The sequence below is a fragment of the Rattus norvegicus genome, chromosome 3 (genome assembly GCF_021556685.1).
Source record: "Rattus norvegicus strain SHRSP/BbbUtx chromosome 3, alternate assembly SHRSP_T2T, whole genome shotgun sequence".
NCBI classification, from domain to species: domain Eukaryota; kingdom Metazoa; phylum Chordata; class Mammalia; order Rodentia; family Muridae; genus Rattus; species Rattus norvegicus.
In genome coordinates this window covers 88,709,921-88,726,292 of record NC_141536.1, presented here as the reverse complement: position 1 = coordinate 88,726,292, position 16,372 = coordinate 88,709,921, and the positions used below count along the sequence as shown (strand labels likewise).

The window sequence follows — 16,372 nt, the reverse complement described above, 5'->3', positions numbered from 1 at the left end:
ATAGGCTAGTTTCCTTTTAGTTACCTTAAACATGCTAATATGAAATGTCTCATTCAGAGCCAAAATTTAAATTTTGCTATTTTTTCTATAGTTGTGTAAACTCAAACCAGATTTCTTATATTCTCCCTTTGCATAAAGAATTTTATTAGTGCTTTTCTCAAATTAATCTTTTATATAATTACTAGGTTTCATAGATTGGATTTCAGATAGGTAGTGGTTTTATATGTTTTTCCATTTATGCTTTATGTTTTAACAGACAAATTGCCTCTTTTTTTTTTTTCAGGGTACATTCACTGAAATTCCTGCCAGCAATATTCGAAAAGTTATTGCTAAGAGGTTAACTGAATCAAAAAGTACTGTGCCTCACGCCTATGCTACTGCTAACTGTGACCTTGGAGCAGTTTTAAAGGTTAGACGAGATCTGGTCAAAGGTCAGTAAAGTTGAATTTACTTACTGCAGAAAGCATGCTAATCTGATGGTTATGAACGTCTTTGTCAAATGCACCTTGTGTTGCCTTTAATCTCATTTTATAACCTGACTATGCTCTACTCTGGCTCGTTCTAGCACAGGAGAGAGAATGGTTTTTCCCCTACATGAAATAGACTGGGTGCATAACCTTGGGTTAATCACAGTTCACTACTTTATATACAACAAGGATTTTGTTCTTCCATGCTTCCTCTCACTCCAGTGTCTTCTCTGTGTCGTTCCTACCGCCATTCAGTTCACACTCATTTACCCTCTGCACACACAGAACCTACCAATAGTCGTGGGTCACAGACGGGCCCCGTGCTTTTTCCTAAGTAAAAGTAGGCTTTATATTTTTTTCTCCCTTGGCTTGGGTTTTCTCTTTGTTTGTTTGGCTGGTTGGTTGGTTGGTTGGTTGGTTGGTTGGTTGTTTGGTTGGTTTTGAAAAGAACAGATGAATGCTCAGGCTAAATGCTTATTATCTGGAATACCTTTTGATAGCAATAGCTGGGCAAGCAAAGGTCTTAACAACGCTCTTAACTAATTAGAGAGTGCATGGATCATAAGTATGTCCTAGACAGCACTTGAATAACACTCTTCTTTACACACTTAATCATATATTCAAAACATTTTCAGATTATTAAATGGAATTGTCTCTCCAAACACAGTTCAAAATAAAGTTTCAGAGAGGTGTGGCTTTGTAAGCAGGAAGATCTTGTTTCAGCCTTACCCATCCTTCTGCCTTTCTTGCCTTTGCACTGACTGTCAATGCCAGACGTGTAGATATGTGCTCCTTCTGTGTTCTGGATTTTGAGTGGGGAGAAGCATTCAGTCTGTAAGTTTTCTATAGATATTTTTCAGGTTGAGGAAATCCCCATTCTCTGATTTTGAGAATTTTAAGTGTGAACAGATGCTGAATTTTTGTCAAAAAGTTTTTTTTTTTTTCATCTTTTGAGATACTCTTTCTCTTTTGGTTAAGATGACAGATTACATTGGCTGAATGTCAGTTGTTGAATCAACCTGATATTCCTCATACAAAGCTTTTTCATGTATTGCTTGAATTTATTAACATTTCATTAAGATTCTTTACATATGCTGAGTTAGTGGTCTCAGGAGGCTGGGACAGAACGGTGTGTCCCAGGCAGGTCTGGACTATGTATAATTGCATGTAATCCTGTAAGAAATACTGCCCTTCCCCGTTCTTTCCTTGGGTTCCTTCGTGCTCCCAGTGTTTGTCTTCAGACCTTCTAGAAAAGTTAGGAAATGTATCTTCCTCCTGTACTCTATGGAGTGGTTTTTTTTTTTTTTCTTTCTTTCTTTCTTTTTTTTTTTTTTTTTATTAACTTGAGTATTTCTTATTTACATTTCGAGTGTTATTCCCTTTCCCGGTTTCCGGGCAAACATCCCCCTAATCCCTCCCCCTCCCCATCCTCCCCCCATTGCCGCCCTTCCCCCAACAATCTAGTTCACTGGGGGTTCAGTCTTAGCAGGACCCAGGGCTTCCCCCTCCACTGGTGCTCTTACTAGGATATTCATTGCTACCTATGAGGTCAGAGTACAGGGTCAGTCCATGTATAGTCTTTAGGTAGTGGCTTAGTCCCTGGAAGCTCTGGTTGGTTGGCATTGTTGTACATATGGGGTCTCGAGCCCCTTTGAGCTCTTCCAGTTCTTTCTCTGATTCCTTCAACGGGGGTCCTATTCTCAGTTCAGTGGTTTGCTGCTGGCATTCGCCTCTGTATTTGCTGTATTCTGGCTGTGTCTCTCAGGAGAAATCTACATCTGGTTCCTGTCAGCCTGCCCTTCTTTGCTTCATCCATCTTTTTTTTTTTTTTTTTTTTTTTTTTTTTGGTTCTTTTTTTCGGAGCTGGGGACCGAACCCAGGGCCTTGTGCTTCCTAGGTAAGCGCTCTACCACTGAGCTAAATCCCCAGCCCCTGCTTCATCCATCTTGTCTAATTGGATGGCTGTATATGTATGGGCCACATGTGGGGCAGGCTCTGAATGGGTGTTCCTTCTGTGTCTGTTTTAATCTTTGCCTTTCTATGGAGTGTTTAGTAGAGTAGGATTCTCTTTTTAATATTGATAGCGTTTAAGAGGGAAACTGTCTATGTCTGGGATTTTAATTGATACTTGGGGGTTGGTTGGTTCTTTGGTTGGTTAGTTGGTTGGTTGGATGTTCCGGTAAGTTCTGTCTGTGTAGCCCAGATAGATTCATGATCGTCCTGTTCTTGCTCTCCAGTGCTAGCATTATAGGTGTACATTACCATATTCAGTGTCTTAATTATGTGTTAATTACTATTATCAGGACTTGAAATTTCCCATAGTAAGGAATGTTGTAAAAGTACTTGAGATGAAGCCACCTTTGCATACATTAGATTTGAGAGGTCTTGTTTTGGAGGTGGGAACATTTTATGTGAAACTGGATGTATAGTCCTGAAGCTCTGATGTGTGAGGTTAGAAATAAAATTTTGGGGGTAAGGTAACCATCTTCTAAATGGCATCAGAATCACCAATCTTAACATTCCCATCTGGGGCCCAGGAACATGGGGGGGGGGGGCAGGGAGAGTAAATGAGTATGACAGAAAGGAGAAGAAAACTGGGTGGGCCTGGGCAATTGAGAAAGCCAGTGAGTCTAAATGTTAAAGGGGAAGAAAGTGATGAAGTGCAGGGAGCTTCCAAGGGCGGCAGTCCAAAGAGGACAGAATTGTAGGTGAGGGAGATGGACTCGTGCTGCTAGAGGCTGGCATATGGCTGCGGTGGCACTGAGTTAAGAAGTAGCTCCCATTTAGTGACCCTGTTTGATGCTTAAAGATGCTTGTGTTTGTCCTAAATTCTTCTTGTCATGCACTCTGTTAGATACAGGGGACGTTTAAGCACCCTTTACAAATACAGTCGTCTATTTAATATATCTACATACTCTGCTCTTCTAATATTATCAATGGATTATAAAATGTGCACAGAACAAAGACATTTGAAAATGAAGACTGACCGGTTCACAAGTGCAGAGATTGTTTGCCCTGCAGAGCTGTGTAGTTGGGACTTCTGTTCAGTTGTAGTTGTACTGTGCTCTTCATTTCACGTGCATGATTGCTGAATGCCTTCACAAAGTGCTAATCAGAGCTTAGAAGTGGACTTTTTCATAGGAAGAATCCTGAAAATTGAATGCAAGGCCTGAGCATGATAAGCACTGGTTACCCATGGGCCGTACCCCACCCTTCAAGTAAGCTGTGCACGTCCTTAGCACGTGTGTAGGGCTTTATGAAGTCCATGTTTTGCTAAGCAAGAAAACTTGTTTCACAAAGCAAACGACTGGTGTTTCTTATCAAAGTGTGCCCGACTTACCCATAATCTCCAAGTTTGATATCACAAGGGTCAGTGTTAAAGTATTACAGTACTGGTTTTAATATACTTATTCTTCTTTCAGATGACATTAAAGTCTCAGTTAATGACTTTATCATCAGAGCAGCAGCTGTTACTCTTAAGGTAAGTGGTCAAACCAAAGTAATTGTGGCTTTTAAATGTCTGTTGGCCTAAGATCTGTATAATGTCATTGTCATTGCTAAAGTATCCTGTTATTTAGATTAGATGCTTTACAGGTAAGGAAACTGAGAATCAAGAGTTCCCAAAGTAACTAGCAGAATAAAGAGCATGGACCCAGTCCACACTGATTGGTCCCTTGTACTCAGAGAAGAGCCAGCCAGCACTGGAGATGAGGGAAGTCAGCAGAAGTCTGCGTTGCCTCTGCTGCAGCTTCACAGTTACTCGGGGCCTGGTCAGAGTGAATTCTACCTCTCTTCTTTAACAATTCCCTAGTGAAAACCACCAGATCTGATTGATTTTGATCCTTTACCTTCATAGATATTGCTGTGCCTGAATTTGCAGTCTTCTCTTCATTTTTAAAGCATGTATTTGCCAGAAAGTTGCTTACTTCATGCAGTTTCCATGTAGCCAGGACCTCTGGCTGTTGTGGTTGACCATGTTGACGTTGCCTGAGATGCTCTAAGCGCCACCTTGCTTGTATCATTGCCAGCTTATTTTCCCCAGTTACTTATTATATGTTTCTTCCTTTTCTTAGGTCTATTTGGTTAGAAAACTTGAGTGTGGAATTCATTTTAATTCTCTAAAAGGGTTAAGAGTTTGAATATTGTTATGAATCTAACTTAGATCATATCTCATGGCTCTTCATTATGTAGTCATTAGTTAAATGTCATTTCAAAATAGTCTTCCCTATTGGGGGCGGTCTAGGATTTTATCTTTGGTGTGTTTGTGTCTATGTTTGTACATGTGTGCGTGGTCACGGACTCCAGAAGAATGCTGCAGATCCCTTAGAGCTGGAATTACAGGCAGCTGTGAGGTGCCTGATTCAGAGGAGTCAAACACTGATCTTCTGCAAGAGCAGTGTCTGCTCTCAACCTGGCAGTCCCCCGAGCCCTTGTTCCCTGTACTTTGTATAATCTGAAGAAGTTGAGGTCTTTTGAGAGATCGAGACTTTGTTTTTACTGTTTTAACATTGTGGCATTGTTGTGAATGAACAACTCCAGAGAAACTGTAAAATAATGGGCTGATTACAAGGTAAAGGAATAAAACAAGACTCTAGATAGAGTGAAAACATCATCCTCACAGAGTGCAGAAGTGACAGGAGTCAGGCACAGCAGAATCGGGCTGTGCTTTGCATTGGTAAATGATGTTCCTGGACTCTTGGTTTTACTCTGCAGAAAGTACAGAAGTTTTGAGAAGAGAAACCAACTTTTGGTTTCTGTGTTTAGCCCCAGCTTTGCCCTGTGATACTTGGCAACATCAATACATACCATCCAGGCAGTTAGCCATTTTGTATGTTCTTTTCATTCTTCAGGTAGTTCCCTGTGTTGTCTGTACCTGTGTGTGTAATGTCTGTCTCCTGTTTGTGTTGCTTGAGAAATTGGTTTTAAATAGAAGACTCATTTACTGAGGGCTTGTTAATATGCATTTCAGAATTGTGCTAAAAAGCTGAGTTTTCATGCCAAAGGAAAGTAGTTGAGTGTCACTATTGTTTTCTGCTACACTGTCCCCTACAAGTTCATATTGGTCATGTAGTTCAAACTCTATATATCATCACTATTTTCTTAGTCATGCATGTGCTGGAAAGTGTTTGTTCTTCCCAGACATGAACAATAATCAATGTTCATTTTTTCCCAAACCAAAGTTCTATGTATTTCCTTCTGTCTAGCTGCATTCACATGAAGAATAATGTAGGTCTCATCTCTCTGACTATAGTTTCAGGCTGCTTCCTTCATAGCATGTTTTCTTTCTGCTTACAGCAAATGCCTGGGGTTAATGTCACCTGGGATGGAGAAGGCCCAAAGCATCTGCCCTCTGTTGACATTTCAGTGGCTGTGGCAACAGATAAAGGTTTAATTACACCAATCATAAAAGATGCAGCTGCTAAGGACATACGGGAGATCGCTGACGCTGTAAAGGTATGAGTCCAGAAGAAGACTGCTTCCAAACTGTTGGCTCTACGTTCATCTTAACACCTGCTGAGAGGGCTGTGTGTGTGTGTGTGTGTGTGTGTGTGTGTGTGTTTTCTCTGCAGAAGAGGGGTGATCCCAGGTACTTATTAAGGTTTTCAGTTTTTATTGAGGCACCTATAAGGATATTTAGTATTCAAAAATTCTAAAATTAATATATATGTAAATTACAGGCCAGCTTCGTTCATGTTCTAGGCAAGAACTTAATTTCCAAAGTCCGAAATTCACTCTTAAAATTTGTCTTAGGGTTTCTGTTTGCTGGGACCAAACACCATGACCAAAAAGCAAGCTGGGGAGGAAAGGATTTATTTGGGTTATACTTCCACAGCACTGTTCATCATTGAAAGAAATCAGGACAGTTCAAACAGGGGAGGATCCTTGAAGCAGAAGATGATGTAAAGATCATGGAAAGGTGCTGTTTATGGCTTGCCTCCCATGGCTTGCTCAGCCTGCTTTCTTATAGAACTTAGGACCACAAGCCCAGGGATGGCGCCTCCCACATCAATAACTGATTAGGAAAATGCCTTACAGCTGGACTATGGAGGTTCCTTCAATTCAGGTTCTTTCTTTTCAGATAACTCCAGTGTGTGTCAAGCTGACATAAGACTAGCCAGTGTGATGTTATTTCTGGTAGATTTTAAAGTTGCAAACTACTGAAAGTAATTAGCATTCCCAAGGATTCCTGAATCTCTTGAAAAGCAATTTTGAAGACCCAGTATGAAGGCTTTTTTTTTCTTTATTCTTTTATCACTAGCACATAACCACATTACAAAGTAGGGATGCATACCAGTCAACTTTGACAGCCACTGTAATTCCCAAGACCATTTTTTGGCAGAACTATTACACTAAAGTGTATTGAAACTTTAATATCTTTAATGATTAAAATGCAACAATTTTTCTTAATTGAAAGGTTGTACTAATTCGATCAGTTGAAAAGTCAAAGTTCATAGTTTGCTTTTCTGGGAAATAACATAAGTCATTTCTTTTGGCCCACAAGGGATACATTCCAAAGAACCCTCAGAGATATTGGAAAACACTCTATATGTACTTTTCCCTGTACATACAGACCTGTGCAGAGCTCAATTTATGAATCAGGCACATTACAAGTTTAACACAATAAGAAAGTGGAACAGTTATAACGAAGCAGTATACTGGAAACATACTTAAGTGCAGTGTGCATTAGGTGAGCATGAGCACTGTGGTGATGCCAGTACAGTTGATCTGGGAGAGAGAGCTGTTCAGTGTCTTACGGGTTGGTAGTGAATATAGCATGAGAAAACTGGACCAGGAGGCAGTCCATGCCCTCATCATGCTACTCAGGAAAGCATATAATTTCAAACTTACTATTCATATCTAGAATTTTCCATTTAATATTGCCAGCCTGGGGTTGACCTCAGGGTAACTGAAATACCACAAAGTGAAGCTACAGGTTTAGGGGACACTGTTCATGAATTTTATGTGTGGAGGATTTTTAGCACTATTGAGAAACATGTACTTGAGTGTTGTGAAGGTGAAAGGAGTCTAAATGTTGAAGTGACATTTTTTTTTTTTTTAACTTGAGTATTTCTTATATACATTTCGAGTGTTATTCCCTTTCCCGGTTTCCGGGCAAACATCCCCCTCCCCCCTCCCCTACCTTATGGGTGTTCCCCTCCCAACCCTCCCCCCATTGCCGCCCTCCCCCCATAGACTAGTTCACTGGGGGTTCAGTCTTAGCAGGACCCAGGGCTTCCCCTTCCACTGGTGCTCTTACTAGGATATGCATTGCTACCTATGGGGTCAGAGTCCAGGGTCAGTCCATGTATAGTCTTTAGGTAGTGGCTTAGTCCCTGGAAGCTCTGGTTGCTTGGCATTGTTGTACTTTTGGGGTCTCGAGCCCCTTCAAGCTCTTCCCGTTCTTTCTCTGATTCCTTCAATAGGGGACCTATTCTCAGTTCAGTGGTTTGCTGCTGGCATTCGCCTCTATATTTGCTGTATTCTGGCTGTGTCTCTCAGGAGCGATCTACATCCGGCTCTTGTCGGTCTGCATGAAGTGACATTTTTAAAATGTTAGGTGAAAGTTACTAATCTATAGAGCAGCAGGAATTTCCTAATCTTGGTGTGCATTAAATTTTACTATTACAAGTTTCAAAGTTCTAAGCAGTTTTTACCACTCTAACACCACATCATTAAAATTGCTATGTTAGCATTCTCTGGTCCTTGCATTTGAAAGAACCTTGGTTTAAAAGATGAGGAAGCAGTGCCCACAGCCTCCCAGCACCTATCAGGCTTTTTGAGCACTAGCTCAGAGTCCTGCTGCCCTAGCCCAGACCAGCATGCCACTCTGGGTCTATGGAGCATAAACTGGGCATAAGCTGGGTGCTGTGTTTAATCTCATTGGTCACGGTGCTTCAGCTGCTGCTCTTTTGATAGCAAGTGTCCTCCTCTGTGCTTTCTTGATGAACTGACTCCTTACCCTAGGAAAGGTAAGCCAGCCATGTCCGAGTTTTAGAAGAAAGTCCCTGTACAGATACTATTTTGTTATTTATACATGAAGGTTTTATACTGTGTCTTATTCAAAAGTGTAATGCTTTGAACAGTGTTCGAACAGAAAAACATTAGAGTGATTTTTAATTCTAGAAGTAAAACCATTTTGTGACTATGTGGATTGATATGTCTGTCTCTTAAATGAATGTTTTGTGAGCCTGTTAAAGAATTCTAAAGGTGTTTGTAACAGTAACAAGGGCTGTAATGAACAGCAGCAGGCATCATATGTAACAGCTGTTTGTCTGTTTGTCTGAAAAAGGTCTGTCTGTGTAGTAGCTGTCTTAGAACTTGATTTGTACACCAGGCTGACCTTAGGCTCACTGAGATCTACCTACTTCTGCCTCCCAAGTGTTGGGACTGACAATATGTACACCATGCTTGCCATGTGTGTCAGCTTTTGCTGTAAGCCGATCATATATGTTAGGCCTCTTCAGTCCTCTTTAAAGATACCCTATCAGGGACAAAATAATAATTTCATAGAATTGATAACCTGATAAGGAAAACACTTCAGTAATTTGTGTAAGCTTCTGTGCTGTTAAGTGGTGAATCTCTTGTTCAGTCCTGTCACCCGGACTCCACAGAGTAGAGCGTGTGCCCCGAACAGCCAAGCATTACCCCTCCCACTGAGTCTTTTGGTGGTAGTAGTGAGGCTGCTATTCCTCCAAATCAGTGATGTTTTCTAAAACAAACAAACAGAACCCCACATTCCATACTTAAGGAATGAACCAGTGGAGGACAGCTGAAGAATTAACAGTTAGACCACACACATGGCAGTGACCTGATTGGCCACAAAGAAGCAAAGGAATGGAGCTTTGCAGCTGTGGTGCTCTGGCAAATCTGTAGGTAAGGATTAGGGTGACTGAGACAAAGTTAAGAACAGAGAGGTCTGAGTTCCAGTCATCCACCAGGATTGCAGCACAGGCCTTGCAGGAATGTGAGAGCAGGTCTTCAGGCAGCTAGTGCACAAACTGTAAGGAGACTAATGCTTGGGCTGGCCAGAGGGGAAACAGATTTTGGAATGAGCCCAGGATTTGTGCTGGCAATGCACGCTTCTCCTGGAGCCTTGCTTGGCCGTCTCCTCAGTGTTTTGTCTCAGTTCAAGCTCTACCTTCACAGGCCTTCTGTGTCTTCCATGACTTGTACATTCCCCTATCCTGTGTTCTCGGGATATCCCTTGCTGCCTCGCTCTCAAGTAACTAGTTCACTTCGGTGTCCTGTGTTCTGCCTGATGTTAACTACCTTGTTCATCAACGTGAATCAAGTTCTAGGAGGGCTTGGAATGCACTGACTGTTCAGAGAATTTGTATTTTAGTAAAACTTGCTGGTAAATTCTGTGGATCCCTGGCTAAGTCACTTCTTGACCCTTAGTAATCTCAAAGACATCAGTGTTGGGTTAAAGGCAAGTTATAGCCAAAAATCAAATCTGTGGAATATTGATTTACATCATTTATATGTGTTTTACAGAGTTACTATATAAATTATATATAATTAATTTTACAATACATCATAATATTTATACTTAATAGCAAACCCTAGGTCTTGTACTATCCTTATTTCTTCATTAAAAGGCAGAAGGAGGCTTATCCTGTAATTGACGAGACATGTGCAATGCTGTATTTTTCAGACCTACTGGGTTGACGAGAGGCCTCCTGTAGGCCTTACGGGGACTGTGCAGTGCTGTGTAGAAGGCATGGGAGGCTTGGTTGCTCAGTGTTGGTGTCTAACCGAGAGCTCCTAATCTCTTCAGGGGACTTCGTAGCGCTTTAACCTCTGAGACTGTCTGTTCTCCAGTTTCCTGTAATTAGTTAGATGACCGTTTAAATATCTTGGACCTGTCCTGAGCCCCAGAGAGGGTATGCCCTGCACATTATTTCCATGACTCTGACATGATTGTGTTATGTTACTGTACTCTGTCCTTTCTTCAGGTTCTGTCAAAGAAAGCAAGAGATGGAAAATTGTTGCCGGAGGAGTACCAAGGAGGATCTTTTAGGTAAGATTTAAATTTTTAATTGTCAGTAACATCAAGCAAGTAGAGTAAGGCTTACTTAGTCCATGTCAACCTCTTCTCATGAACTTGTTGAAGACATTTTTAAAATGTAGGCTCAGTACCGTGTACCTTAATTTAGATAGCAGGACATGAGAAAGTATTGTTCTTAGTAGTTAGTTAGGCCTTCCTATCACTGCTAGAGGAACCTGTTGGTTCTGAAATGGGTATTCTTTGTATTAGCTGTTAGCTATCCTAAAATGACATCCATATTCTTAAGCTTTTATTTTTTACTTACTTTATAAAGAAGGTAGCTTTATAAACCTCAATCATTTCCTTTTTTGTGATTGTTATTAGCAGTATTTTATCATTATGTTACGTAATCTCTGTGTTAATGTGCCCACGTTGGTCTTACTCGTAGGTCTCACAGTCCTTTCCCACTGGAGCTATTGCAGTATTACAGCTATGGCACATGCACATGCTTGCCATTGTCTTGGGGGCCTATTTTTGGTGGGTGGTCCTAAAGGTAGAATTCCTCCTGAATTCAAAGTTTTGACAAATATTGCCAATGAGTTCCAAAATGATTTTAACGATTTTCACTTCTCATTATATGGAGTTGATGGCATTTTAATAGTATGTTTCAAATTTGATCATTTCTTGGGGTTTCACGATCAGGAACATGCCAAGGAATAGTGTTGGACACCTTTTTTTTTTTTTTTTTTTATTATCTTGAGTATTTCTTATATACATTTCAAGTGTTATTCCCTTTCCCGGTTTCCGGACAGACATCACCCTCCCCCCTCCCCTTCCTTGTGGGTGTTCCCCTCCCAAACCTCCCCCCATTGCCACCCTCCCCGCATAGTCTAGTTCACTGGGGGTTCAGTCTTAGCAGGACCCAGGGCTTCCCCTTCCACTGGTGCTCTTACTAGGATATTCATTGCTACCTATGGGGACAGAGTCCAGGGTCAGTCCATGTATAGTCTTTAGGTAGTGGCTTAGTCCCTGGAAGCTCTGGTTGCTTGACATTGTTGTACTTTTGGGGTCTCGAGCACCTTCAAGCTCTTCCAGTTCTTTCTCTGATTCCTTCAACGGGGGACCTATTCTCAGTTCAGTGGTTTGCTGCTGGCATTCGCCTCTGTATTTGCTGTATTCTGGCTGTGTCTCTCAGGAGCGATCTACATCCGGCTCCTGTCGGTCTGCACTTCTTTGCTTCATCCATCTTGTCTAATTGGGTGGCTGTATATGTATGGGCCACCTGTGGGGCAGGCTCTGAATGGGTGTTCCTTCAGTCTCTGTTTTAATCTTTGCCTCTCCCTTCCCTGCCAAGGGTATTCTTTTTCCTCATTTAAAGAAGGAGTGAAGCATTCACATTTTGATCATCCGGTTGGACACCTTTTTAATTCTTCAGTTATTTGGTTGTGGTAGTTCATCAGATGATGGCAGTGTTAGAGTCTGGGATCTGCTCTGTAGAACCTGGTCGTAGGCCTTAGCATGTGCAGACACACAGCTCCTGGAGGTTGTATGTACAGGTGGCTCTCGACCCCTTGTCCTTGCCTCTGCTCTTCTGATGATGGTTTAATTGGTAGAAACTCTGCAATTGAGTTTCTGTTCACCCAAGTTTTTCCTCCTGGTTGGTGATGTTGTGCTCTGTCAGGAGCTCCGGCTTCCCAGTGCAGCTCTTCTGGGTTGTCGTGGAGGCCTTGCCATTCTCTTCTCTGACATAGATTGCCATGTGCTGTAAAGCAGGAGTCCAGGATCTTTCTTTCCCATAAAGACATGAAGTCAGCCCAGGGCCATCACTGGAAGGTGTCTGTCTCCCGTAGCAAGGGGAAGGCGACGTGGCTGTCTCAGTCAGCTTCCGTGTCACATTTTGCATTGTGTCTGGCTCCTGCTCCGTCAGCGCTGAGAGCCGACTGTCAGATGGCTCCAAGGAGACCTTCCAGCTTGTTCATACTCATGAGTATCTTTCCTGACTCCACATATTCCAACACATTTTAGAGTCTATTTGTTCTTCAGATACAGACACACAGCATACGCCTAGCTGAGATTTTGGTTGGGATTCTGCAACTCATTAGTTTTAGACCTTTGTTCATAACAGTCATAGAACTTTAAATCTCCTGCCTAATAACTATCTTTTGGCATGGTGCTAAATGATACTGTTTTCAGGTTTAATAGATGTTAATAACTTACATAAAACATAATTATCTTGACCTTTTACCTGGCAACATAAAGTCACCACTGAGTGTCTGTGTAGAGCTCTAGCTCTCATCGTGTTCACCTGTCAACCCTGACAGTGCCATTCCTCGTCTTCACTAGCCACACCTCTTACATTTCCTCTTCTGGCCGTGTGTCACTGTTGAGGCCCTCCAGTTGAGGATTATCGAACAGTGGTTCAGTAATAGTTATGATATTTATATGTGTGCTGGTAGACATGTTCTTTGGCCCTTGAGCAGCATAGCAGAAGGTTCAGTACTAAAATACGCAAACCTAATTGGGACCATGCCGCCTTCAGCAGTGTTTTCTCCCCTCTCCAGTATTTCCAACTTGGGCATGTTTGGCATCGATGAGTTCACTGCAGTGATTAACCCGCCTCAGGCCTGTATCTTGGCAGTTGGAAGATTCCGTCCAGTGCTGAAACTCACTGAGGATGAAGAGGGGAACCCCCAAGTGCGGCAGCACCAGCTTATAACTGTCACGATGTCAAGTGACAGCCGAATGGTTGATGATGAACTAGCTACCAAGTTTCTTGAAACTTTCAAAGCAAACTTAGAGAACCCCATGCGACTTGCATAGCCTTCAGGACCGGGCGCTTGGTTGGGTGTTCATATGGAGCGGGTGAAGTGCGTATTTATTTAAGGCGAAAGCTTTTGGCCTGAGCTGTCTTCCTCTCCCCTGTATGTTTATTGTAGAAATAAATGTGTGATGACAAACTGTGACTAATAAAGAACATTTGCTTACTCAGATCCACTTTTAACCTCTGGTGCTGTACAGAAGGCATTAAACTGATGTAAATCACATCCTGTGTTTGATTCATTTGAAATTTTGAAATAATTGTGAATGTATGATACTGTAAAATTTAAAAAAAAATATATGTACTGTCCCTTAATCCTATTGAAGTTATAACTGGGCTTCAAAGAGATGTCTATCTATATTGGGTCCTCTCTTTTTATAAGCAATGCTCTTGATATACTTGAACAATTTAATATGTACAGTTAGTTAATTCTGAATTAGTACATAAGTACATTTTATTAGGGGTTGTGACAACATTATTAAACTTTTGTGTATATAAACCCAGGTGTCTTAGCTATATATATTTCCAGTCTTAATTTTCATTTCTATGACACTGTGAAACTAAGAAAAGAATAGAAAGAAAGACAGGAAGAAGAGCAAGAGTTGTTTGCTCAGAGACCTGACCTTCTAAAGTTGGGGGAGCAGCTGGGTTTGTACCTGCAGCCTCAGCACTTGAGAGACTGAGAAAGGAGGCCCCCTTTGAGGCTGGCTGGGCTGCACAGTGAGGCCCTGTCTCACAGAGGGGGCAGGAGAGCGTTTCACTTGAAAAGCTGCCGTTGATCTCAACCTCAGCAGTGAGCACTTCACTTCCACGCCGAGTCGGAATATATTGAAATAAATTGTTGTCTCTTACCACACACTGTGAGTGTGTATTGTTTTACATACAGTGTTACTTGCTGAAGCATTGTGCTCACATGTGTACTGTACAATCAAATGTGAGGAAATAAAAGATAAATAATAAAGTCTACTTTAATATGTACTCACATGTGTACTGTACAATCAAATGTGAGGAAATAAAAGATAAATAATAAAGTCTACTTTAATATGTACTCACATGTGTACTGTACAATCAAATGTGAGGAAATAAAAGAAGTTCTCGTCCACTTTAATATGACATGAAAATAGAAACGTGGTAAATAGGCTCACCGTGGTGGTTCACACCTATAATCTTAGTACTTGGAGTCTAAGGCAGGAGGATTCCCATGAGTTCAAGGCTAGCCAGAGCTACAGAGTAAGACCCTCCGTTTCATAAGAGTAGACCTAGGAAGGAGAGCAGGTGGGAAATAGTCTTCATCTAGTCCCTCAGTTGAACCAAATTGTCCCTCATTATCAGTAGTGTTAGAACTGCTTCTCTGTTGGCAGCTCTGGCAAGATAACGATATTCAAATGGATGATAATGAATGGTAATTTAATTCACCAGTCGCAGAGAGTTTCTCCTTAGTGTCAGTTGACATAAATCACCAGAAGAAAGACTCCATGGTACAAGTTGTATTGAGTATGACATGATGAACTATAGCCCTAACAAAAGAGCCATCAAAAATAATTAGTGCCCCAGTATATCTCTTGTTAAGAAAATACTTAATTCAGTTTTTCAGTTTTAACAAGCCATTTTAAAATGGACTCTTTAAACTTTTGTCAGATTAACTTAAAATTATTACCAAGCACCATTTTCAAAATAGCTTTTATACTTGCACTATTTTCAAGGTCAGTTTGGCTAAAATGCTTTTAATATTGTGTGAGTGTATGTGTGTGCTTGGTTGTGTGGGGGTGAACACATGTTCCCAGGTGTGTAAGGCAGAAAACAACCTTGGATTGTGGATTCATGCTTTCCACTATGTTTGACGCATGATCTCTTGTTCACTGCTGTGTATACCAGGCTAGCTCCCGATACTTTCCTTGTCTCTCTCTGTCTCCCATCTCCCTGTAAGAACAGGTTATGGTGTCTGTCTTTACATGGGTCCTGGGGATCCACACTCAGGCTGTTAGGTTTTACCCACTGAACCCTCTCCTTAGCGCCCTGAAGACTTGAACATGAGACAGCCATAAATAACTTTTCCCTTGCCCGCTGTCTTCTGTGGGTTGGTATCATTAGTAATAGTGCCTCCATTTCCTGTAGATATGGAGGGAGTTGATCTCCGTCCAGCTTGGACAGAGGCACTGTTTCATCTGAGGCCATTTCACTTCATGGGCAACACAAACCTAGTTGCCTCTCATGGTTTCTTTAAAATTAGGTAGTAATCAGTGTAGATGCTTTCCCCATTTGATCAAAAAATAATTTCTCTAGCATCTCTAGCAATTAGATTCATGTAAGCAAGTTGTCATTTGTGGAAATAATTTTTCACATTACAATATGAGATCAAAGAATGACCTTGGTTTGAAGGAGCGTGGGTACATGGTCTGAGCTATGTGTGCACCAGCAAGCCCTTCCTCCACCACACAGTTGTTTATAAATATACTGAGAGGATTAAAAAAGGGAGAGAGAGAGAGGTTGCTACCTTGCCACTTTTTTCCCTACTTAGACAAGGAAAACAACCTAACCATGAATTGTGAGGGGAAGCAGCATTCATCTTAGTTAATGTTTAGCCATCAATCATGAAAATATTAATGAACATTTATCTCTGCTAGTCAAAACCAGGCTGTTCTCCTTCACTACAGTTCCTACTAAGGTAGCTAAAAAAATAATAATAATTTGTCCATTATTTTGTGTTGCATTAAAATCGACTGAATGCTGCTGGCCAGACTTGAGTGAAACATTGCCATGTAATTTATAAATACTAAGAGTTTTCACATACTATCAAGTGGAACTGTTTTTTTTTGTTTGTTTGTTTTGTTTTGTTTTCACTTTTTTTGCATTTTGAACCTACCTTAACTATTGTTTAAGCAAAACACAAGTTCTGGAAAATAAGCCTTGTTTCTCTACTTTCTCTGAAAGGTAGGTGGTGCTATGAGTTCACGTATTGTCATACGAATAGGAGAGATATTGTATGGCTTTCGGTCTCAGATTTCAAAGAAATTCTGTTCTCATGATGGGTTGCATCATGATGGGTTGGGCTCCCTTTGCAAAGTGAAGAAATGAGTGAATTGTTTTATGCAAATCAAA

The 16,372-nt window shown here is 41.2% G+C and overlaps 1 protein-coding gene across 7 annotated transcripts in view; it reads left to right on the top strand.

Annotated features, from left to right (window-relative positions):
• Window positions 1-13,499, top strand: part of Pdhx (pyruvate dehydrogenase complex, component X) — a 59,488-nt gene extending 45,989 nt beyond the window's left edge. For 4 of the 7 annotated variants that reach the window (NM_001394536.1, XM_087651934.1, XM_087651936.1 and 1 more), the window contains 5 exon segments: window positions 284-431; window positions 3,890-3,948; window positions 5,763-5,921; window positions 10,424-10,488; window positions 13,017-13,499. In NM_001394536.1, the coding sequence (NP_001381465.1) occupies window positions 284-431; window positions 3,890-3,948; window positions 5,763-5,921; window positions 10,424-10,488; window positions 13,017-13,275 (690 nt within the window). In that variant the 3' untranslated portion in view covers window positions 13,276-13,499. 7 annotated transcript variants of the gene reach the window in all.
• Window positions 13,500-16,372: the final 2,873 nt, after the last annotated feature.